The sequence below is a fragment of the Oryza sativa genome, chromosome 4 (genome assembly GCF_034140825.1).
Source record: "Oryza sativa Japonica Group chromosome 4, ASM3414082v1".
In the NCBI taxonomy this organism is placed as follows: Eukaryota; Viridiplantae; Streptophyta; class Magnoliopsida; order Poales; family Poaceae; genus Oryza; species Oryza sativa.
This window is the reverse complement of record NC_089038.1, coordinates 15,038,038-15,063,723: the sequence shown is the minus strand read 5'-3', so window position 1 is coordinate 15,063,723 and position 25,686 is coordinate 15,038,038. Positions and strand designations below refer to the sequence as shown.

Here is a 25,686-nt window from a genome sequence, read left to right as displayed (position 1 = left end):
CATCGGAACTCGGAATCGGTCGGAAACTTTCCGAAAATTTTCTCGGAATTTTTGGAAATTGTCTCGGAGTTATCAGAAATTTTGTGACTGCAATACCCTGGATTCTTTTTTTAAGCACTAAATAGCGAATACCATAGTGTTTGGCTGTTACCTTTTTCAAAAATATTTGTTATGCAAATCTAAAATTACATAAGAATATTTTTTTCCTACATTGGGATTTATTAACAACATTACTCTTTTGAACATAGATAATTTATTCAATTGGATTTATCAGTTTGAGAGGTTTTTTATTCCGATAAATTTTCGTTACCGTATTCGCGCCGGTTCGTTTTAGCTCCGTTTTTTGTTTCGATAATATTCGATTCTGTTTTCGTATCCGGTGTTTCCGATTCCGATTCTGATTCCCGAAAAAAAATATGAAAACAAAAACGATAAAGACGGTTTCCGTCCGTTTCCGTACCGTTTTCACCCCTACTCTCTACCGTCTTTCAACCCATTAAATTTGATATTATATTTTGTGTTCTTTTATGCAGGAGTTAGATAACTCCCGGATCTAATGTTTTATCCCAAATTATTCTATAATTTATTTATGATTATATAGGTATATAGCCAGCTACAACGTAAGAAACATGTTAGTATTACTACTCAAATACTCCCTCCGTATTTTAATGTATGACGCCGTTGATTTTTTAACAAGCGTTTGACCTTTCGTCTTATTCAAAAATTTATGTAATTATCATTTATTTTATTGTGACTTAATTTATCATCAAATGTTCTGTAAGTATGACATAAGTATTTTTGTATTTGCATAAAAGATTTAAATAAGACAAATGGTCAAACGTTGATTAAAAAGTCAACGGCGTCATACATTAAAATATACGGAGGGAGTATAAAAGAAAAGAAAAAAACAAGTTAGTACTACTACTTAAATCTCTATCTCTACTACTCTTATTTTAATACCGAACGAAAAATACCGGGCGAAACAAAAAGTCCGATCCAGCAAAGGGAGGAAAAAAAACCGGAAGAAAAAAATGTCCCATCCAAAAAAGGAGCGAAAAAAACCGGCGAAAAAACAAATCAGTCCGATCAATAAAATATGGGGCAAAAAAAAGGAAAAAAAGGAAACGAATAGGTAAAAAAAGAGCGAAACAAATTAAAAAAACTGTCTGATTCCAAAGAAAAGGAAATTAAATGTGACACGGTAAAAAAATCGACAAGGCGAAAAAAGCCAAGCGAAAAAACTGGGCCAAAAAATCAAAAAAGTCGGATAAAAAAAGGGGCGAAAAAAAAATCTGTCCGATAAAAAATAGGGAAAAAAAAGGAAAAATCGAAATGAATCCGACTCCGTCGCCGCGGTAAAAAAAGGGCGAAAAAAATTGAAAAAAAAATATCTCATTCCAAATAAAAAGGAGTTATATGTGACACGGTAAAAAAATCGAATCCTATTATATCTAGAAAGGTCCGACACTAATAAAGTGGCGAAAAAAACCGTTCGTAAAAAAATACACGAGAAAAAAAATAAAGAAGGGCAGAAAAAAACGCGGTGGAAAAAAGTCTAATTTCTATTCATTGTTTTAGTAGTCCTTTTATATCTCTTCTTTATCTCTAATCTAATCTAATGTAACTATTAAAAAAAGTTTCTACCATATATTAAAAAGGAAAAAAATGCGCGAGAAAATAAAAACGGTTTAAAAAACGCGTGAGGAAAAAAATGTCAGAAAAAAGCGCAAAAGAAAAACGCGTTAGAAAAAAGTTCCGTAGTCAGTAAAAAAACGCGCGAGAAAAAAATATTTCCATCTTCTGTAAAAAAAAAAAGCATATGAGAAAAAACTGTTAGAAAAAAGGTTAAGTTGATGAACATTTGGTCGGATAGACTCCATCAATTTTTTTCCATCTCCTACACGACTTTTGTTTCATCATCTATTCTCCTATGTTGGAGACCCTGCACATCTTTGTAGACAATTATCATATTATTTTTGTGAAGTATAGCTATTATTCTTGATAACATATTATATGGAAATAATCTTAGAAAATAAACATATTTTAATTGTTATTTAGAGAAAAGTGCACAGTGACTCTATTTTGTGTGGACTTGATCATACGAGTCAGTGTAGGATTTGATTGGTTGCAATAATGAGATTAAAAGAATATTTTAGATTATATGTATTTCATTGGTTGCAATAATAAGATTAAAATAATATTTTAGATTATATGTATGTTGTCACATGAATAATCCAATTATTTTAAAACAAACATCGTAAGCTTGCCATCATCGAGATTGGGCTATTGCATTTAAGATATTCCAATTTTTTGATTTTTTGATTGTCATATATGGTTATGCATGAAAAACGTATATTATCATTAAGTTTTTTTATCCGTTGCAACGCAAGTAACAGAAAAGAAAAGAAAAAATCTCCCGATTCGTCCCTGGTCCACAGCCGCGAGGCCACACGAAATTCGCGGATATCAACTCCCCGCCCCGCCACCACCGCTTCCTTTTCCAACGACTTCTTCTTCTTCCTGCTCTACCTTCTTGGCTTTTGCCTCTGTTCCTCTTCCAAGATTTGCGAGATGGTGGCGGTGACGCCGGGCAGGCGCCGCCGGCCTGCAGGATGCGCCGCGGGGCACCACCACCAGCACCAGCAGCAGAGGCTGCTGGCCGTCGCCGCCCGCCTCGCCGCGGCGAAGCCGGCGGCCACTACGGAGGCCGCCGTGTACGGTGGCGTAGGAGGAGGAGGATGCTGCCTCGAGTTCCTCGACTGCGTGCTCCGGGCGATGGGCGTCGCCACCCCGGCCGAGATCATGCCCCCCGCGGACTTCAGGTGGGCCGCGCGCCCGATGCGGCGGCGCCGCCGCGGGGGCTCCTCGTCCTCCTCCTCCTCGCCGCGCGACCGCGAGCCGAGGGACGGCCGGATCGCCGCCAACGGCGCCTCCGCTGCCGCCTCGCTCTACACGATGCGGGGCAACAAGGGCGTCAACCAGGACGCCATGCTTGTCTGGGAGGTAATTATTTCTTTCATCCCCCATTAATCCCCAATTTATTTCTTTCATCCCCCATTAATCCCCAATAACTTCTTTTCCATGTGTTTTCTGTGATGTGAATTTTTTTTTTTACTTTCTTTGAGATGATGTGTGATGTGAAATTTGTTCGTACCCCCGGCGAAAGAGAAACGTGTTAATTCGTGATTGATTGATTGATGATTGAACGTTTACATGAAAGCCCCGAACTGTCTGATATATCTGCGATTTTTTTTTAATATATGTTGTTCTTGTGTATGCTTGAGCTGGCCTACACAGATTGATTTTTTTTTCAACTTTGACATAGGACATACATGTGTCGTCTTGGTGTAGAATGCATGTTTGATTCCCCTACTTCTTGATATTAGAATACCACTTTGTTCTGTCTCCATATGGATTGCCATTGGATATTGCTGGTGGAGACTGTTTCAGATAGTAATATAATACAACCTAATTATTATTCTCCCTATGTAGAAAATTTGTTAGCAGGGGAGGTGCTCCACACGATTCTCATCCTTATCCTTTCTTCTTTTTATGGATGATCTTATTCTTATCTGTTTACACATTGAGTTTAGCTCTTGGGCCATCCTTTTGCTGTGTAATTAATGTTTGCTTATCGTTCTGCCCCATAACACCTAGTATTATCCTTTTGTTGTGAGGATCCTCTACCATAATGTTACTACCATTACAGTCACTAGTATGTGGATCCTACCCTCCCATTGCACCACACGTCGGTGCCTATAATGATAGTACCATTATTGTAGAGGATGTGAACCCACCGAGCCTTATTGTCTCCACAGTTTGCTGAAGTACCACCTGGCATGCCATGTAGCATACAACTATTGTTTTTGTGAGCCAGCTAGTAGAATGATAGCTCCTTTCATGTACTTTTGCAATGGCAACATATTTGCTGCCCTACCAATTTCTTTATTGTGATAATGGTTTCTGATTTTTCCATATTTACATCTAGTAACCATGGAAAAAAATACTATAAAAGCCAAATAATAAATTGAAAGTACAATTTTTTTGTGATCTGGTTTGTTGAAATTTTTGGAGATCTCCATGGGAATGCACCATCTGATGTTCCTTTCTATGAAGCCTTTGTAATATTAAAACCATGAATGATATTCCTTTCAGCTATAAATTACATAAATTTATCAATTCCTACCTGATAATAGTCTGTAATCATATGAATTATCCACTTCCAGTTTTCCTGTTCTACCATTCCATTTTTAGGCACCGCAAAGTTGATTTTGATGGTGTTTTTTGTTTGACTTCCAGAATTTCTGTTCAAAGGAAGATACAATTTTTTGTGGTGTTTTTGATGGCCATGGACCATATGGCCATTTGGTGTCCAAGAGGGTCAGAGATCTCCTCCCTATAAAGTTGAGTGCAAATTTAGGAAGAGATGGACACAAAGAAACTTCAACTAACATTGTCACAAGCAGCATGACTGAAGGTGGTGGCACCGAACGCATGGATAGAGATACTGAAACTCCCCTGGGAACGGAGGAGAATGGAGACTACCCCGAGATGTTTGCTGCATTAAGAACTTCATTATTAAGGGCATTTTATGTAATGGACAGGGATCTTAAGTTTCATAAAACCATTGACTCTGTGTTCAGTGGTACTACAGCAGTCACAGTGATCAAGCAGGTAAAAATGTGTCAAAACTTAGGAATTTCATGATGATAATGCCCTTTTTCTTATTGTTAAGCTTTAGTTGATATTTTGAAACCTGTTTTTTTTCTTTTCTATTTATACAGGGACATGATCTCCTGATTGGAAACTTGGGGGATTCTAGAGCTGTCTTGGGAACTAGAGATGAATATGACCAGTTTTTTGCTGTACAATTGACAGTTGACCTGAAGCCTACCATTCCAAGTATGTTTTGTATTTGTGTTCCTCATCTGTTCTTCTAAAAGTGTATGATGATTGTTTTTCCAAGTATGTTTTGTATTTGTGTTCCTCATCTGTTCTTCTAAAAGTGTATGATGATTGTTTCTTTTTTTTCCTCCAGTACAATTGAAATCGTGGGTACTGCTGATTATTTTGATACAAAGAATTCTAGAAGCACTATTGTTCTGTAACAAGTTCTGGTACAGAGTTATTGTAGTGCGTCAAACACTTAAAATAGATTTATACACCATTATAACTATATATGTTTTTCATGAAACTACTTGATATAAGATGAACATGTGGAAATGATATTCTGAACAAGTTAGAATGTCGGGCTAGTTTTTTTGTTAAGCTGGTTAGAGTTTGAGGTGGCTGAGGTTTGCAGTCATCCTATCTGTGCTAGAGTAAAAACTTCCTTGTTAGAAGGTTTAGGATACTGCAAAATTACATAGGAAAAATCTCTAGCTTATTCCCTCAAATGTAAGGAAAAGTTTAATATTTCAGTGCTTCTACACTAGATGCATTTGTAAATTGCTGAACTGAAAACCAAAAATTGGTGAGCCAGCTGAAATGATTTCACAATGTGTCAATATAAAATGCATCTTTCATTAGTTTATTTAGTTTCACAGTGCAATAAGTTTATTTATCTGGGATGTGATAGTTCATAGTTGTCTGTCCCACGCCTTTGATTTACTGATACCTGTTGTCTGTTCGAAACTGTGATTTATTTTTTCTTTGGAGGTATGGCAATTGGCAAGATGAAAGAAACCTTTTGATATTGCAGTAAAAAGTATTTTTATATGGTACATGCTTCATTTATATACCTGTTATTTTGTGTGTGGAAACTCAACATGATTTGCACTGCCATTTTCCTCTTTCAGAATGTCAGGGCTTTAACAATTTGATGCATCCGAAGAATTTGGTTCTTAAATACTGTTTTAACACTTTTGGGAACTAAATATTCAAAATTCAAATTGGAAATAATAAAGATCTTACAAGTAAACCTCTTTTAACATTGAAACCACAAGGTGACAAATTTGATCTGCCACGTCACATCTGGTCTACAAGGACTGGCTTGATTAGAGAATGACAGATTTTTGCATCATGCAGCAAGTTTGGCATTCTATTTACATAGTGTATCCCAGTATGATATAAAAGTTCAGTTCAACATCACTCCCTGAAGAACTTTGTGAACTAATTAGTACAGTGCACATGTGTTGAGCAAAAATAGTAATGCAATGTCACAAAAGGAGAGACTATGTATGTTGATTTAAATGAGGATAGCTGAGTAGAACCTTGAACCCAGGCAAATCAGATTGACCTGACCGGATTTCACATGGCATAGGAAGTTGAACATTTACCTGGCCAAACTTCGCGCTAAATATAAAAAGGACATGCAGAAAGGTTCAAACCAACACCTACAGGTTAACATAGACACGAATGTACCAAATGAGATAACAGCTCTATTGTTTTAAACTATTAACATCCTGCATAGGATTTAGTTATGTTTTTTTTACCGTTCAAACCCAACATGCTGGTATTTTCCTGTTCAATATAATGTGGTCTGACTGGTGACCCAAGGTCAAGTAGGTGTGACTGGGTGCTTTGGATCTGATAACATTGCCATGCCTGCCGGCGTTCGGTAACTATCATCGAAAAGCGTTTTTAAAGGAAATTATTGGGACTTCGAAAAAATAATTGTAGTTTTCTACAAATAATTGTTGATATAATGAAAATCATTAGTCTTTTTTTCTGAAATGATCAATTCCGATATTTTTCCTGCATAGCTGAGATTGTTGGCACACTTCAGTATCTGTTGTAAAGGCTTGTTTCTGTGAATTATTTTAAAATAATAATAATAATGATAGTTTATGTTTGATAAGTAATATCAAGATTTTGTGTCTACATTACTAAATGGCATGCATGACTACAAATGTACACATCGGATAGTTGTTTCCTGCTTTTACTCCCCTAAATGAAGCAAAACATGTTTTCAGGTGAAGCTGCACGAATTAGGGAACGAAGTGGCAGAATATTCTCTCTGCCAGATGAGCCAGATGTTGCTCGTGTTTGGCTTCCGAAGTACAACATGCCAGGGTTGGCCATGGCAAGAGCATTTGGAGACTTTTGTCTAAAGGATTATGGTCTAATTTCTATGCCTGATGTTTCCTACCACCGCATCACTGAAAAGGATGAATTTGTTGTGTTGGCAACTGATGGGGTGAGCCATTGAGCACAAATTTTACTTGAACATATATCTTGCTTGTTCACAGAAGTAAATTTTACTTTTGGTTGGAAGATTATTTTTGATATATGATTGTTTTGTTTCTTTTATTAACTGTAGGTGTGGGATGTACTTTCCAACTCAGAAGTTGTTAGCATTGTCAGCCAAGCCAAGTCAGAAGCCTCAGCGGCACGATTTGTTGTTGAATCGGCTCAACGTGCATGGAGAACACGGTTCCCCACATCAAAAATTGATGACTGCGCTGTTGTCTGCCTGTTCTTGAATACAGATGCTAGAAATAAACCCCCCGGTTCAGGAATCAAAGATTTGGCCAATGCCATAGAACTGGGTGGTGGTAATCTTTCTTGACCATCAAATCAAGCACTAGGGCTCTTACCGATCTCGTTACTGCATTGGTAACAGGTGATGAGTGGCCTGTCCTTGATGGTGTCTCGAAAAATCTGCGATAGCCTACTTAAGTTGCAAGGGAAAGCATAAAATCCGTACTTGTCTATGGATTAGGATAACCATTTTGCCCAAGATTTGTGCAGCTTATTATACTTGCAATGATTCTTCTGCATGGGAAGACGGAGCCAGTTTACTTTGCTTGTTGGGGAGTGGTTGCTTGGTTTATTCTGCACTGCAATTAGTGGTTCTAGGACCTCTGTTTCAGTTATTCTGTAAAGTATCAAATCAGCTTAGTGCAAGTCTAAAGAAATTCAGTCTAGTGCTGTGGTATTATTACATTTTGTTCATAATAATAGCGAAGATTTATATGTCAAGTATCATTTTTGTTCTATTATTTCTGTTTCAGATTAAGTTTCTATGGAACTGTAGGCTTTGTTAAACTTTTTGTCCAAGTCTTTTTATCATATTATTGTGGTTTTTGACAAAAGAGCCAGAAGAATGTTTAAGAAACCGTCCAACTTACGGTACCTTATCAATGGAAAACGACACTGTGCCATTTGGTCTTGCATGTGATTTCTGAACATATATATCTTGTTGCATTCATCATGAATCTCAGGATGGTGATGGCTATGGCTGTAGCAATGTGTATGTTCTGAAAGGAGAACAGGATTATATGATTATGTGCCCCAAAAGAAATTGGAACAGAGGAAAATAGAAAATGTAACAAAGGGATGAGACTTCTCTAACTTTGTGCAGTTTGGAGTTGTGCCACTAATATGTGGGCCATATCAAAGTAGGGTCTACATGTCAGTGGTATAACTGTAGACTACACAAAGTCAGGGGATCTGTTTCCTTAACAAAGAGAGGGGAAAGCACAAAAACTGTGTATTTTAATTTCATACCTTAGTCTCTATTTCCATGATGAGAACCCTTCGATGATCTCTTCTTGGATCCGGTGATAACATCCTCCTAAGTAGCATCGTCTTGCTGGAGACTCTACTAATTGGATGCTATTTGTTAAATAAAAAAACAAAATAATCTTAGACATACTAACACTGCATTTTCTTATTTTTATAGAAGAAAATATTGTTGTTTTTATGTATTTGTCATAGCTTATTTTTATAAAAACATATGGAAGAGTTATTTTTTAAGGCAAATCTACTTAATATGATTTTTCACATTTTAAATCCTGGTATTTTTACATCAACAGAAGTTTTAAAACTACGAGGATCGACTGCAAATATTTTACGATGTCAACAACGGAGTTACTATTAAATATTAAAATTAAATGGTGCACCTAAGTACACTTAATTTATTTCTCACGTGCTACATGAAAATAATTTTTTTAGTGGGATGGGATCCGATCAGATCAATCATTGACCCACACCTAACCCGGCAACCCCTCCATGGTTTTTTGGCACCCAAAATCCATCCATCCAAAGGCCAAGCCTTAACTGCAGTACCCCTCCTTGCCCCCACCGATTATAAATGTAAAGCACGGTTAAACTTAACATGATCTCCAAAAGTGTTTTCTTATTATTAATTTCTCGTATAGCAACAAAATCATTTTTTTAAGATAATGATAGCAACAAAATCATAGCCATAGAAAAATACATTCCTCCCCGAAAAAAAAAACATTCCAGTGTTAATCAATAATAACATTATTTTCATCAAAATAAAATTAAGTAAATTGCTGGCTAGGCCAGATTTTTTTTAATCGAAGTCTTTGTCTGAAAAACCATCTATCCAATGTTTATTTTTCTCTAAGGTGGTGTTTGAATCTCCTGAAGATGAAGATAAAGATAAAAATTAAGTGTTTCACGTAAAACGATGTGATAATAACGTGTGGTTAATTGAGTTGAGTTTTAATTATTACAAACTTGAAAATGAATTAATATGATATTTTAGAGCAACTTTCATATAGAAAGTTTTCGCACGGCATAGTTTAGCAGTTTGAAAAACGTGCCACGAGTATCCAAAATTTCATCTAAGCCCGAGTTTAGTTCTAAATTTTTTCTTCACACTTCCAACTTTTCCGTCACATCAAAACTTTCCTACACACACAAACTTCCAACTTTTCCGTCACATCGTTCCAATTTCAACCAAACTTCCAATTTTAACGTGAACTAAGCACACCCTAACTCTTGTTGGAGTATCCAAGACAGCCTAACTCTGATGAGTTGGGATCCTCTCCTGTAATGCATGTGCGGTAAGTGCCAATGACATATGGGCCCGGAATAGGTGGGACCCACATGCCAGTGACACGTACTGCAGGTGCAGTACAGCGGTGGATTTGCATCCAACTCTGATTCCCCATCACCACCACACCATCAACATCGGCTTTGGCCCTTCCCTTTACCTAGAGCTTAAGCTCTACCATTGCTCCACAAGGACACTTTCAGCTACTACTTCTCCTTAGCTCGATCGGGGCTACCTTGCTCCTCTCTTAATGCCTTTGCTTGATCTACTGGCATTAAACGGGACATGAACAACACATTACCTGTGCCGGAAAAGATGAGCTCAGCCCCCATCTCTCCCAAGCTTCTTCCTTCTAATCCTTGCTGACATGCGGACAACCGGTCCAAAATACAAACGGTAGGTAAATATTCCTAACTTTAATTAAAAACATGAAATAGAGAGTGATCATACTCCACTATAAAAACTTCGATAAAAATAATTAGCTCAACTTACAATTTACTCGTCGAAATTAAATCCTCTCTACCACAGCTCCAGACAACCAGCCAGCCACACAGACTTTGCATTGGGCGTGGACCTCCATGGCTCCGTATCATCTACTCAAAATCAGAGCCAGTTTAATAGTATAGCTAACTACTAGCTCCAAATCATGAACAATCAATTTAATAGCCCCACACTGCGACGCAACTCTTGTCTCTACTGTTTTATCTCCTCGACATATGTTTATATCTGGCTTATAATTTGTTATTATAGCTGCTCTCAGGGGACAGTACTGCATATAGGGGTTAAAACGGGGTGGCGCCTGCCAGTCCAGCCTAGGGGTGAAAACAGTATGGAAATTTCCCGACCGTATCGATACCGTTTTCGCAAAACTAATATAATAATATTATTTTTACCGATGTTACCGTTTTCAAAATTTTGTTTTTTTTATTTCTGTCAGCATGGTATCGAAGTTGGCACTAAATAGATGAATTCATCGTAAATATGGAAATTCCCCGACCGTTTCTGCTCGTTTTCGAAAAAAATAATAAAATAATATACCGATTCTAACCCGTTTTCATCCCTAGTCCGGCCACATTATTTGGAGACAAACTCAGTGCCGATGTCAGCGGGATACTCCAGTGGGCCCCACCCCCTCACCTGACACGTGCGGCTCCACTGTTCGCTGGCGCCAATGTTTTATACTCCAGTTTTAACACCCCCCACCAACCTCCAACAAAGAGAAAACAAGGACCCATCGTCGCCTCGCCTAATCATCATCCTTTCCGATGCCTCGCACCGCCGCCGCCGCCGCCGCCGCGCCGCCGCCGCTGCTGCTGCTCTCCGCCGCAGCCGCCATCGCCATCGCCATCGCCGTCGCCGTCGCGGCCCCCGACGGCCACCTAGTCGCCAGCCTCCCGGGCTTCCATGGCGCCTTCCCCTCCAAGCACTACTCCGGGTGCGTCTCGTGTCGCGCGCCGCCGCTCTTCTCTTCTCTTATCATCTGACCGACGACGCGCCGTGGTGTTCGTCGCAGGTACGTGACGGTGGACGAGGGGAGCGGGAGGCGGCTGTTCTACTACCTGGTGACGTCGGAGCGCGACGCGGCGGCCGACCCCGTCGTGCTCTGGCTCAACGGCGGCCCGGGATGCTCCAGCCTCGACGGCTTCGTCTACGAGAACGGTGCGCTCCAATCTCCTTGTTCACCATCGATTTAATCGCCATTGATTAGGATTCAAGTGCTCCATTCCATTCCATCCAATCCATTGGATTAATTTGCATATTCAGCGCAGGCCCCTTCAATTTCGAGCGTGGCAGCGATCCGGGTGGCCTCCCAAATCTGGAGCTCAACCCCTACAGCTGGTCCAAGGTGATAGCTCTGCACTGCTCTGCTCCTTAATCTCTGTTTCTGAAACCTCTTCTCCGTAATCCCCGGGGGATTAGGTGTGCACCTTTGTGGTCTTTGTGCTAATTTTTAGTACCTTTTACTCTTTACAAAGATAAAACAACTAGTAGTAACTGATCTAGTTTCTTCAGATGCTTTGTTCCGCTATTTGTGTCACAATTAGTTGTCACGTAGCAGGGGTGTTTATTTTTGCATATTTCATAGGATGTCTCATGTGTCTGGTTGTTGTCACTGAGCTTTGGTGTGCTAAGCTTAAGAAAAGAAGAAATTAGGTAGCTGAGAGCATCACCGACAGAATGTGTATAGTCCTGAGAAAACTCCTCTCTCCAAAAGAAAGCCTAAATTTAATTGAGTGAAGTATTCCAAAAACTAAAAAACTAAGAGTGGGCTCTTATGTTAAACTACCAACCGAAGTATTTATTTTTGCACAGACCCCGCACACCAAAAAAAAAAGATCGCTCCTACACGTGCGCGATCTCCCTCCTCGCGCACAAAGAGAAAACCTCGCGGGAAAGAGAGATTAGGGTTGGAGGTGCGGTGTCGCTCTCCCTCAAATGAAGAGAGCGAAGGATGCGGGGATGGGGTTTCCAACAAATTAGGATCAGGATAGGTTATCTGTTAGAGGCATTTTTTTTACCAAAACCCAAAAAATTAGGATTAGGGATAGAATAAGGGCATTGTTGATGATGCTATTGGCATTGTTGATGATGCTATTGGAGGTTGATTTTCAACGCATTAAGTATTACTCCCTCCGTCCAAAAAAACTCAACCTAGTAATAGGATGGGACACATCCTAGTACGTCCAGATTCGTTGTACTAGGATGTGTCCCATCCTAGTATGAGGTTGGGTTTTTTTGGACGGAGGGAGTAACTATTATAAACTTAAAAAATGATTTATTTGATATTTTTAACTAACTTCTATATATAATCTTTTTTTTGCAAAAAGCGCACCATTTAACAGTTTGAAAACCGTTTTAACAGAAAATGAGATGGAGTTGAAGAAAAGAGCAGTACCTAAGTCACTCTTAACGTTCTATCAACTCTTTTTTGGCTCAAAAAATATCTATACAACATCAAGTGAGTGATTAAATATGGCACTAAATAGGTTTCCAACGTGGTGTACCTCGACTCCCCTGCTGGTGTTGGGATGTCGTACTCGTTGAATAAATCAGATTACACGACAGGTGACCTAAAAACAGCGGCTGATGCACACACCTTCCTTCTGAAGGTACCTACTCCCTACTGTGGTTGCAATAATATCAATATCACTTCGGAAAATTTTTATGTTGATTCTATGCATTGTTGCAGTGGTTTGAGTTATACCCTGAGTTCCAGTCAAATCCGTTCTACATGTCGGGAGAGTCATTTGCAGGGATCTACATTCCAACACTAGCTGATGAAGTTGTAAAAGGTTGAGTTTGTCAGTAAAAAATATATATAGAAACTATTATTATCAAAAGTTTCCTACTTATGTTGTTTATGTCCTGACAGGGATAGAAAAGGATCTGAAGCCAAGAATCAATTTTAAGGTCCTCCCATTTTCATTTGTCGGGAGATGACGTCATACAACAACTCTACATGCATGCGAAAATTGTCTTTGGGCTCACAATTTAAAGGTTATTTTTCAGGGATATCTAATTGGCAATGGAGCAACTGATCAGGACTATGATTTCAATTCGTTTGTGCCGTTTGCACATGGGATGGGTCTCATCTCAACCGAATTGTTTGAGGTCAAGAAATCAATGCCTCCGCTCTTGTGCTCTTTCACCTCAAAACAGTAAAAGAATCTGTCTAAATACTTCTGTCTAAAAGAATATGTTAAACGAGGGTTGTGCTCACTGGTAATGTCAGAGGAGATAGACAACACAGAAAAAAATCTGATGAAAGTTAACAAAGCTAAAAAATGATTTGAGTTGCTTTCTTGCAGGATGCAAGTACTGCATGCCATGGTACATTTTGGGGCAAAGTTAATAATCTGTGCCAAGAAAAGATAGACAGAGTGCATTGGGTAACTTCCCTGTGCCAGCACATGTAAACAAAACAATGTAGCACAATCCTACAAATTTGGTAAACGCTCCATTACTGGCAACTGCAGGAACTCAAGGACCTGAACAAGTACAACATCCTTGCTCCCTGCTACCATCACCCTGAAATTCAAGAATTAGAGTTCAAGAACAGCAGCTTGCCATCAAGTTTTAGAAAGCTAGGTGAGACAGAGAAGCGATTTCCAGTGAGAAAGCGAATGGCTGGCCGCTCTTGGCCTCTCCGTGCTCCTGTGACTCGTGGACGCATGACGATGTGGCCTGAACTTGGTGGTAGATCACTCCCCTGCACGGTGTGTAAATTGGAGTGGTAGTTTAATATGTCTCAAATTTCATCATTTTGATTTTGTAGATCAAACATTTAGCTGTGTTTCGTTCCAAATTATTAGAATTCGGGTGCCTAATTTCGTCAACAGATAAAACATTTTGTTTCATGTGTTTAACAAATCAACATTTCCATGTACTTGTAGAGCGACGAACTTGCTAATGCATGGCTGGATGATGAAGATGTAAGAGCTGCCATTCACGCGGAACCGGTATGATAGACGAGGAACCAAAGGTTTCATTTTGAATTTATCTTAAAATTTACACCTCACTTTCTTCTCTTTGTGGGGAACTACCTTGTTAAAATGGCACATCAGAAAAGCTTAATTGGGTCATGGGAACTGTATACTGCAAGAATAGAGTACTACCATGATACTGGAGACAGCATGGTGAAGTACCACAAGAAGTTCACAGCCATGGGATATCGCGCACTTATTTACAGGTATGCAACAGACCATTAAGATTGTAATTTGAAAATTGAGTGATTTAAAGTGCTAAATTCCTATAAAAAAAGCTACACATTAAATTAAATTAAATTCCTATTAATAACCTTGGTGCAGAATGCCAGAATTTTTAGCTACAAATAACAAATAGTACTACAATTATTGCTCATTTGGATTGAAAATAATTGGAGTACCAAGTTGGGTTGTTTGGAATCCAACTTATATGGGTTAGGGATTATCAACGGTTTCTGAACCTTGCTTCAGCCTAAGAGGCCCAGGGTTTCCTAAACCGCTCGGGCCGGGGTTACCGCGCTCCGACGGTAAGTAAGGTTACCGCGCGGTAACCGTGAAAAACCGTACAAAACCGTGCAAAATTTATCAAAAATTCAAATTATTTTTTAAATTTATTTGAATTTAAGGAGGTTACCGCGGTATTTATATTACCGTACCCCGCGGTAAGCCCAATAACCGCGGTAACCGCGCGGTTACCGTCGGTTTGGGAAACCCTGAAGAGGCCTAAAATTCAAATTTGTGCTTGTCTTTGAAAAAAATAAAATGAGAACCAACTACTGATCATTCTGTTTTTTGTAGTGGAGATCATGATCTCTGTATTCCCTATGTCGGAACGGAAGCATGGGTTAGATCCATGGGATACCGAGTAATTGATCATTGGCGACCATGGTACTTTGGAGGGCAAGTCGCTGGGTATGTTCTCATCCTTTCTTCATAGGAATCATCAGTTCTTCATATACCTTTTCAGGAGTTATGTCACATCTAGATATTAGCTCAGTTCAGCTTAACTCATACTTTTCTACCTAGAATTTTAGAAGTATATGTGCAGATTGTAGATAAGACTTCTGTTTACATTTTTTTACTTGAGGAAGCAAGAAATTAAGAGAGAATGTCTTGACAAGTTTTCCTCACTAGAGCGATATTGCCATTGCAGATATACACAAGGTTATGAACACAATCTCACTTTCCTCACCATAAAGGTAAGTGACCAGATTTCTTTTCCAGTAGATAAGCTGCATGTTCTGTACCAAAAGGATGTTGCTCACTCAACATGTGTTTTTTTTTTTTTCTTTAGCAAACACTGGACGGTTTTCAGTCATGCATTAGCAAGTTCAGGCTAAACCACAACTGTCTAAACAAACAATCCATTGGAATGAACACATCTATTTTCGCTTGTGGTTAGCTTTTGAAGCTGTACTATTTGATGATGTTAACAACATGTGCCGACGTTTCAGGGAGCTGGACACACTGTCCCGGAGTACAAGCCCAAGGAGACGCTTGCGTTCTATAGCCACTGGTTGTCCGGGAAGAAGATTTGACATCAAGATCAACTCGTCGTAACAGTTTTGAGCCTCCGAATGAAAAAAAAAAGTTGTAATCTGTAATCTCAACAGGCAGACAAGTGCATTTGTCCGTAATCTGCATCTAGGGATGTGAGCAGTCCCAGTACTACCCCCATAAAAACCTTCCTGATAATTTATTTGCTACATGTGATAGCATAAAATTCAATTGCCCGATCCATTTACATTCCTGCATGCACCGTTGTCGCATTGAAGATGGTAATATTGTCCCACAGAAACTACACCGTATTTTAGGAAACACATTACATTTCAGAGCACTGACAGAACCTAACATAGCACCCGTTTGTCGAGAGAACGGAACGGAGCTATAAGACGCAACTGACAGAAATACACAACTGAGGCTGCAGCATTGCCATCTGCACAAGATACGTCCGCCAACATAAATATTATACATTCTGGAGGTCAACATTCTACCCAGGAAACAAAACATTACATCAATGAGGATACAACTAATGAATCAACTTGGGTTTCCCCTAGATGGCAAGAGTCTTTACAGTTCATTTCATCAACTATGGAGTTCACCAAAGTCCGACCGCCCTTTCAGCTAACTGCAGTACGCTACTACGGAAACAAAGTGTCGTAATGATCTAGAGAAACAGCTAGGAGCGCTTCTGCTTACAGCCAAGCACACCATGCCCCTCAAAAAGGGCGCGCATTCAGGAAGCAGCCAGGCCTGGCGAAGCACCGTTAGATTTACCTGAACTTCGGCTTCTTTGAGGGTCCTCCCTTGAAGCTGCTGCGCTCCGGTGGTGGACGGGACTTGCTGAAGGTCTTCACCTTGCGCCGCCTCCTCTCTTCTTCGCTGTCCGACTCCGCACCATTCTCCCTGTCTGCATTGCTTGCCTCCCGTTCCAGCTCCTCCCAGGTCTTACCCTTCTCTTCCTCAGAGTCTTCTTCAGAATCGTCCTCATCATCCTCATCTGATTCCACCAAGGACTCGCTGTCAGAATCTTCATCTTCTGATTCAGACTCAGGCTCAGCATCAGAAGGCTCGTAGCCCTGATCAGATTCCTCTGTTTCCTCTGTTTCTGAATCACTTGCTTCCATATTCAAGAATTCCCAGCCACCGTCATCAATGAATTTCTGAGGATCATCGATGATAGTTTTCAGAATAGGACGCCAGTTAAGGTTCAGCCTGCTCTCATAGTACTTGAGGTCAGTCGTGTCAAGCCACTCCTTTATTGCATCAAGTGATGTTGATGGTATGGAATCAATGCGAAGAACATCCTTCTTGAAATCCTTGAACACGATAGCCATGTCAAAGTTCTTTGTCCCAAAGCCCACCCTCTCCAAATTAACAATCTCTATCTCACTCAGGGTCACCACCAGGAAGGGTGTCTCTATTAGTTCAACCAAACAAGTCGAAGTTGGAATGATGAAAGCTGAAGCTTTATATGGAACACCATGGAATCCAAGCTCTCTAAGAGGGACATCAAACTCAAGATCCAGCCCCTTGAATTGTGGCTGCGACCAGTGATCATTAACCTTGTTCACAAAGTTCTGGAAATCCATGTTTATTCTATTCTTTCGGTCCCTCTCACGCTGCTCTTCTTCAATTTCATCAGGATCAAGAGCTGATCTCCTATTCCCACCAAGAGTCTGAACAACATCCATCACCTCAACATAAAATTGAACATCCTTTGTCTTCTTGTTTCCAACCATAATATGATTGTGCAAATGGAAATGAAGGAGTGTAATCATTTCTTTTTCTGCTGGCTGGAAGAAGGCATGCTTTACATTCCCATACATGATATCCACACGCTCATCAGCCCTTGAAGTAGAATATCTAAAACCATTGACATGGGACTCAAGAGTTCCTGTAAGCTTCCGCCCACGTCCACCAAATGCAGGCCTTATCCACACATCAGAAAGTCTCACTGGCTTGTTTCTGTTGCTTGTCAACTGGAGTTTCTCCTGAGTAACAAGGGTGGCTCTTTCAGCTCTCTCTGACTCCCTTGAAGCAACTTGCCGCCTCAACGTTTTGATTTGCTGAACAACTTCACTGCTATGTCGTGGATCTTTCGAGCGGAACGTGATCTCCTTCAAGTAGATAGCCCCTTGCGACTTCAGATTGCTATCGTTTGAGAATGGCATGCCAGGCACATTGAAGAAGATGCGGATAGTGCAAGTGCGGTTGTCTTGGTGACTTGTGACACTCTTAACAGTAGAAACATGGAAAGGAACCATGCTGCCATAAATAGGTAAGAGGACAGCTTCATTCTTCTGATCTACTTGTATGACCAACTCTCTTGCATATGGAACATCATTAACATTCTTATATGCAACAAGCTCATTTGATGACCTTGAGGGACCACGCCCATCACCAGAACCAGAGCCAACCCCAGCAAGCCTTCTAGCAGTCTCTTCATTCTTTTGACGAGCAAGTTCAGCCTGGTGTTGTCTCCGGAGCTCTTCCTTGGACATCTCCTGGTTGTCTGACCTAAGTGTGGCCTTTGTTGGTGGCAATGCCTCCTTTGCATTAACCTCCACCTTTTTGACAGGAAGAACTTCATCCTCGTCATTAAACGAATAAGCAACATCCTTAACAAGCTTGGAGCATGATGCTGTTAAGTTCTCCAATGGCACTAAACATGTATCAGCCAACAAAAGAGAGTATTGTTTTGTCTTCTCACTCTTTTTTTCTGCTTGAAGATTATGCAAACCAAGGGAGACATTGAAAACCATTCCTGCTTTTATGATACGGTCATTCTTGGGATTCAAGTTTAAGCCAGACTCTCGGAATTCAAGACCAATTCCTGTACCAGCAGACTTCGTTAGATTACGAAGTAGTTCAGGGGCATTCTTCTCAATAACGTCAACTGCAGCCTGATAAACCGCACTCATCCGATTCCCTGGCTTCAATGCTTCTAGAGCAGCTTCATGAGCTTTCATAAGAGTTTCATACGCCTTGATCTGTGTAGGAGTAGCATCTATCAGAAATGTTCTGGCCATATTGGAGCAATAATTTCCATATCTGGCCCCAATTGCACATATGATAACACTTGCAGAGTCATAGTAAAGATAATCATCATTGCTTGAGGCACCTGGCTTGAGGTCAAACTTCCCTCCACTTTGAAATACAGGAGGATAGCATATGTCAACATTTTCAGCCTTCAACTTCACTTTGACCTTAAGAGGATCAAGAATAGCCTTTTCTGTCTCATCCATCAATGAAGAGTGTGTCACTTTCCTCTCTTCATCAATCACCTTCTCTAGCTTCGGAACCACAAAATTTTTCATTACAGATGAGGTTAGGTAGGAGGCCTTCTTCACACATGTGATCTCTGAGGTATCCTTCATAGCAAAAAGCTCAGAGAAGCCATTCGTTATATCTGTAAGTTGCACAGATGAGCTAGACAATTTGTCTGCCCAAGCTTCAAGGAGCTTACCCTCAGGTGCCTCTTTTGCGATGTGACCAACAATTGGGTCATCTGATTTTGACTGAGCACAGACAGCACGCACTATGTCCTCCATTAAGCCAACACCACTGTCATTCTTAGCTTTCACATGCAAGACAATATCAGCACCAACAGCATCATTTGCAGCCTTCTTGAGGGTGCCAATGAGATTTGCTTTCTTTTGACTGCATAAGAAATGTATTTGCTTGTGCATGAAGACAATTATGGTTTCTGGAAATTCATATCCAAGTAGCCAGACGTCCAGAGCTGACGACTTCAAATAACGAAGATCTTCAGACGGGGGTGGAGTAGCAATTGCAATAGCGTTAGAAGAACCCCATAGATCAGAATTATGCTCTTTCCAATGGTCATAGAACACCTTCAGCCGCTTACTGAAGTTATCTAGGTTGATTGTATAAGCTCCAGATCCCCCACCACCTGGCTTTGCATTACCATTATCCGCCATATTTTATCAAGAAGCTCACATTAACCCAGTGAACTGCATGAAACAAATCAATCCATAATTAGTTAGTGAATTATTTCACAAGTTTATTTTAATGTACAGGAACTATTTAAGCAAGGGCAAAGGTTCTAAAATATAGTTTGAACACAGAATGCTATTATTCCTCTTAAATGTTTGCTCTTAAGAGCACAAGAACATAACTTTAAGCTGCTTCACTTATTCTAGATTTGTTAATGGCATAACAAGGCAACAGACAACCATGATCCTAACAAAAATGCATGCAACAGTGCAACATTGTCACTGCAATAAACTATTTACATTGTTGTACCACAGCACCAAACAGATATTTATGTACTTCATTCCTGCAAACCCAAAAAGCTGTCTACCACATAGATGTAATACCACAATACTAATTCCATCACATCTTCACAACAATACCAACAGTTAAGTACATTTAGGAAACCGCAAACAAACAATCATCTTATTCAGTAAAATAGGAAAAAAAAAGGTCATGTATAGTTCCATGTTAAGGTCAAGAAAATAGCACATACTAGTTGAGGACCTTTGGATATTCCAAACTTTAACATAGACAAGTTTACTCCCTCCGTCCCAAAAAAACTAAACCTAGGAAGGGATGTGACATTTTCTAGTACAACGAATCTGGACAAAGGGCTGTCCAGATTTATTGTGCTAGGAGATGTCACATCCTTGCCTAGGTTAAGTTTTTTTGGGACGGAGGGAGTACGTAATGAAGCCAGCCTATAAAGCAAAACAATAAAAAATGCAATGACCGTACAAGATATATATCAATATAATTCGAATTTCAAAACAAGGATTTGGTCAGCCTAATTCCAGCCTGAACAAATTTATAATATAGAACTGATAACCATAAACACAAACAGTTACCCAAAAAGAGAGAAAAACAACGATAACATTTTTCTTATGACAATAATCATGCTGAGAGTTCAGACATGCCTACTTTCTCTCACAATATGTACATACATACACATTTGCAAGCTGCAACTCAATAATGAAAAATTAATAAATATGATTTGCTTTTGCAAACAATGCACCAACACAATACTGAAAACGAATGGATTGCTACAGCAATCAATACAGCAGATATAGCGTAGTATACATTCATTCATGGAGTCACATCAGCTTTCTTTGGCAGTTATTTATTACTACATGAACAATTTTGTGGAAACGGTACGTACGCAATTAATACGTATAAAATTACCATATTCTGCACCCAACAAGGTTTATGTTAATGCCCCTACTTTCAACTTTTGCATCTAATCGTCTTGTTGTCCTAAGATACCTTCAAATAAACCAGATAGGACACAAGTTTTTTGGGAGAACCAACTTCCAAAATAAAAAGTAACTGCTAAGAAACATTACACAAATGACAAATTCGAACCGAATGCTACACGTGGCACTGCGATGGAGCAGCCTTATACTCCCTCAGATTATTTCCAAACATTACTCCACAAAACCAGTGAACCTAATAGAACTCAGCTCCCAAGTCAATTCTTTCATCCTCCCACAGCAGACACGGAAGTCTAATGTTTACAAATGAGAAATACAGCTGCAAGCAGCCCAAACCCTAAGTCCCTAAGGCTTCAATGATCCTATAGGCCCCTCGCTACGAAAAGACAGCAATTTTCAGAGTACATCTCTTGTTCGGTAAAAAAAAAATCCATTCCCGTAAACCCTAAAATGGCCACAAAAAAAAAATCCGTCTAGGGTTGCTCGCACCTACGGCCCACCACGCCATCCCCATCCCCATCCACATCCCGCCGCTGCACCGCGAGCGGCAACCCACGGAGCCCACGGAAACCCCCAACCGAGATCTCCCACGCGCCTCCACTGGATCGACGGGATGAACAAGTACAACCCCTCCTACTAGGAACAACCAAATCCCTCGACCGCACGACGAGCCCCCCGCAACCACCCCGATTCCTGCCTCACCCGCGGCTAGGAGCGCGGCGGAATCGATCGGACCAAAAAAAAAAAAAACCTAGGGCTTACCCGGCGAGAGGATGGCGCAAGCCCAGCGGGGGGCGACGGACGGATCTCTCCCGCGCCCAGAACGACGGCGTCCGGACGCGCGCGTGGGGCGAGGAGGTCGAGCTCCCCCCCACCACCGGTGGCGGCGAGCCCCGGCGAGTCGGCGGCGGTGGCGGCGGCGGCGAGGTGGAGGGGGTGCGCGGGGTGAGGAGGAGGGCGAGGGTTCGGGGGTGGGGGGTGGGTGGGGCTCAGGCTTAATAGGATGCGGGGCGCCCGACCGAGCGGAGGAATGGACGGCCTGGATTCGGCGAGGCGGTTGGCGCTGGCACCCGATCCGCCGTCCATCTGGGATGCGCAGCGCTCGCGCTCGCCTCCGTTTTTTTTTTTTTTTTTTTTTTTTTTTTTTTTTTTTTTTGCTTGCTTGCTTCTTCCCTCGCTGGGAATCTGGAAACCCCCGGGAATGGAGGGGAATCCGGGGCGCGGCTCCGTTTGAAAGACGCGGGAGGGGATCGCTCTTTTCGCATCGGTTCTCTCTCTCTCGGAATTTTAACGTGGTGTGTGTGTGTGTTTGTTTATGTTTATAGTTGTATAAATATATTTTTTAATTTTAACATGTTGAAGAAACTAAGGCCCCCATCGTTTGGTTTATTTGGGGATTAAGGCTGTGTTTAGATCCAAAGTTTAGATCCAAACTTCAGTCCTTTTCCATCATATCAACCTGTCATGCACACATAACTTTTCAGTTACATCATCTCTAATTTCAACCAAAATCCAAACTTTGCGATAAACTAAACACAGCCTAAGCAAAATTGCATATTTGCAAACGAAAAATAATTTGTGAACAAAACTTTTATATACGTGTTTCTAGGTGGTGTTTGAATCTCCTGAAGATGAAGATAAAGATTAAGTGTTTCACGCAAAACGATGTGGTAATAATATGTGATTAATTGAGTTTTAATTATTATATAAACTGAAAAAATAGATTAATCTAATATTTTAGAGCAACTTTCATATAGAAAGTTTTCGCACGAAACGCATCGTTTAGCAGTTTTAAAAGCGTGCCACGAGTATTCACAATTTAACCCTCTCCTTACATAAGAAACGAACAGGGCCTTAGTGATCTAAAAGCAAAAACTAAAAAATAAATTTTGATGAAAAACCTCAAAATCAACTCCAAATTTAAGGTTGAAAATTTAAATTTTGGCTTATAAGTATAAGCAAAAGCAAAAAGATGAGAGGTTGTAATAAAGATAACCAGTTTTTCTATGGCGTTTTAAGACGTACTTATATCATTTTAGGGTAGAGAACACTTACACTACATACAGAATGAAGCGATAGATTAATACACAGTTAATTAAGTATTAGCTTTTAAAAAACTTATTAAAAATTAACTATTAGCTTTTAAAAAACTTATTAAAAAGATGATGGAGTGACCGACAAATTAACTTCTATGTAATGTTATAACATGACAATAAAATAGTAGTAAAACTTTCAAAATAGCCATTTCCAGGGTAGATTCCAAAATGTGAAGAGTTGGAATTAAAACAACCGATACTATACTTCAATAAAGGAAGTGCTCACACATATATTCCTTTGGATCATTGGGTGATTGGGCGGGAAGAGTATGTATTGCAACAAAGAAATACTTCATTTGAACCAAACGAATTCTGGATGACTTTTGCAGAAACTGAATCAATTCGAATAAAAATCCTACGTATTGCAGAATATTTTAAATCATATATGAAAAACAATCATATGAAACTCTTGAAGCCAAAGGATTAACCCTCCTACAAAGTTCTCTCAAATTCCCGTGACATAGGTTATTCCATAGGTATTTCGAAGAAAAATAAGCATCTCGACTTTCCCGGCCCAAGCAACATTTTTAGAATTTCTGTGTGTTCATAAATCATGTAGGTTTGTCAACCTTCATGCCACAAATCACAAAGGATACTTAAAACAAACAACTTTAAGCCACAGCAAGAACCAAAAACAAAAGGGTTCTGAACATGATGGTTAGGTTCCTTATTGCAAGCAAATTCAACCCAGAAACCTCTTAATCGCAATAAGTTTCTTTAGAGAAGTCACTCTCAAGGCAAGGACGAAAGCTGTTAGCAACATATGTTACTTCATTCCATGTAAAGCCATTACAATGGCTCCATTTCAGCTGCAGGGGTCGAATCACTGGTGTAGACAGGGTGGAGCACATGCCCAGCAACAGGATCAACATGAACCCATTTCCTGCCAGTCAGCTTGTTGCGCTCGAATCGCACATGTCCTTCTTTCAGACAGAAGAGAGTATGGTCCTTCCCCATGCCAACGTAGTTCCCAGGATGGAAGCGGGTTCCTCTTTGGCGGACGATGATGTTTCCTGGCTCCACTTTCTAAAAAATGATGCAAATGTTGATGTTCAGGAACAGTTTAGATCTTTTTCACCTTTTTGTTCTAATAACAAAAATGACAAGTTGCTTCAGGAGTTCAGGTACGGGATCAGAAGGGACACACAAATCTCCGAAGTCTGATTACTTTTACGTGATTAAAGAAAGTACTTTGTACTGTCATAAACAATAAAAAACATGAAAGTCATATGACAGATCACAAGATTGTACCTCTCCGCCAAACTTTTTAACACCCAAATACTTAGGGTTAGAGTCACGGCCATTTTTTGTTGATCCAGCTGTCTTTTTGGTGGCCCAACGCTTAAAAATCAAGCTCAATCCTCCAGATGACTCTGCAATGAGGTATATTTTGTCATTCAAAGAATAGCGCAAATACAGACTCAAGTCAGTCAAGAGTCTCAGACTGCCTAAAGCCAAAGCCATTACCTACTGTGCTAGTGTAGACCGAAACATTTGAGATCAATTCTTTGACATTTCCTCTCCTGAAAACTGATGAAAAAGCCATCTTGATTGTCTCAAATCACCTGAAATCATCGAAAGCAATCTTTCATATATTCAACACTAATATTATACTGAGGGCGAAATTAACAATGATACGACTATGGAAGTACCTTCTCCAGTTTCCATTTGATAGAACCTATTATCTGGTTACTCTATTTTACTAAACCTAAGTTTCAACAAAGAATCATAGTAGCTAATTCTTCAAATTACCTAGGTTGTGATGTACTAGTCTACTGAAACTCTCAGTTAACTTATCCCCATTTTATGCAAGAAATTGAATTTAACAAAAAAGTAGATGCAGTAATCTAGGCAGCAAAGCACAAAGTATATTCGTATGTGAAGTGTAAAGATATGCAGTGTTTGCTCCTCAACATCTCTTATAAATAAAACTATTGGAGACAAGTAAATATGAATGTGACCATAAGAAAATACCAATGTACAATGCCATAAAAACTCCATAAATTGGGGAGATCGTCAAGGCGATTTTACAAGTATAGTCATATTTAGAGTTGTAGACCTGAGCAAAATTAGGAAAGTAAACATGACCTCATCTCATTCTTTGGAGAACTATGAAAAGGTCAAATATATCCATAACCAGAGTTTGCTATTTCAACGAGAACTATGAACAAGAATGCACTAGTTCCATAGAAAGATGTTTCATAATCTCACGCAATTCATGGATTGCTGAAGATACTCAAACCATAAATAATGTTTACTATAGCTATATTTACTATCACTACTATACAGTTCATAACGGGTACATATTATAACTTCAAACACAGAAAACTTATTGGAAAAAACTTACTTGATTGGAGCAAGCAAAATTAGAAAACTGAGTAGCAAGAAATTTCAAGTTTGATTGAGACAAAATTTCTAGAAAAAAAAATCAAATATGCATGTAAAGGTAAAGACTATACATCAACATATTGGGTTGTGAAGATTATAAAAGTTGCCCCCTGAGGCCTCTTCCACTAGCCTATCAAGCACCATATCACGAAGAAAATTTCTGGATTGAAAGGCTGAACTAAACCTGCTTCTTGTGGCCATTGGCCAGCACAGCCAGCACATCCTCAGGATACAGGGGGAACGAACGAATAGCCTTCTCA

The 25,686-nt window shown here is 39.9% G+C and overlaps 4 protein-coding genes across 4 annotated transcripts; 2 read left to right on the top strand and 2 right to left on the bottom strand.

Moving 5' to 3' along the window:
- The first annotated feature begins 2,502 nt into the window (after positions 1-2,502).
- On the top strand, positions 2,503-7,923 carry LOC4335480 (probable protein phosphatase 2C 38). The gene is given in 6 exon segments (XM_015781778.3): positions 2,503-3,003; positions 4,300-4,674; positions 4,785-4,902; positions 6,915-7,138; positions 7,262-7,505; positions 7,508-7,923. Coding segments are annotated over 6 exon segments (1,497 nt in total). The 5' UTR covers positions 2,503-2,571; the 3' UTR covers positions 7,612-7,923.
- Positions 7,924-10,952: 3,029 nt separating this feature from the next.
- On the top strand, positions 10,953-15,985 carry LOC4335479 (serine carboxypeptidase 1). Its single transcript, NM_001419238.1, has 14 exons — positions 10,953-11,183; positions 11,262-11,407; positions 11,518-11,594; positions 12,736-12,858; positions 12,939-13,041; positions 13,122-13,159; positions 13,259-13,360; positions 13,558-13,638; positions 13,726-13,965; positions 14,143-14,208; positions 14,314-14,438; positions 15,031-15,144; positions 15,386-15,431; positions 15,687-15,985. The coding sequence occupies exons 1-14, from the start codon at positions 11,014-11,016 to the stop codon at positions 15,768-15,770; spliced, it is 1,515 nt and encodes a 504-aa protein (NP_001406167.1). The 5' UTR covers positions 10,953-11,013; the 3' UTR covers positions 15,771-15,985.
- A 178-nt stretch (positions 15,986-16,163) lies between these two features.
- On the bottom strand, positions 16,164-21,901 carry LOC4335478 (FACT complex subunit SPT16-like). Its single transcript, NM_001419237.1, has 2 exons — positions 21,705-21,901; positions 16,164-19,709 (listed from the first exon to the last, which is right to left on the bottom strand). Exon 2 carries the CDS (start codon positions 19,674-19,676, stop codon positions 16,506-16,508), a length of 3,171 nt encoding a protein of 1,056 aa, NP_001406166.1. The 5' UTR covers positions 19,677-19,709; positions 21,705-21,901; the 3' UTR covers positions 16,164-16,505.
- Positions 21,902-23,543: 1,642 nt separating this feature from the next.
- LOC4335476 (uncharacterized) lies at positions 23,544-24,502 on the bottom strand. The gene is made up of 2 exons (XM_066309777.1): positions 24,290-24,502; positions 23,544-24,064 (listed from the first exon to the last, which is right to left on the bottom strand). The coding sequence occupies exons 1-2, from the start codon at positions 24,500-24,502 to the stop codon at positions 23,828-23,830; spliced, it is 450 nt and encodes a 149-aa protein (XP_066165874.1). The 3' UTR covers positions 23,544-23,827.
- Positions 24,503-25,686: the final 1,184 nt, after the last annotated feature.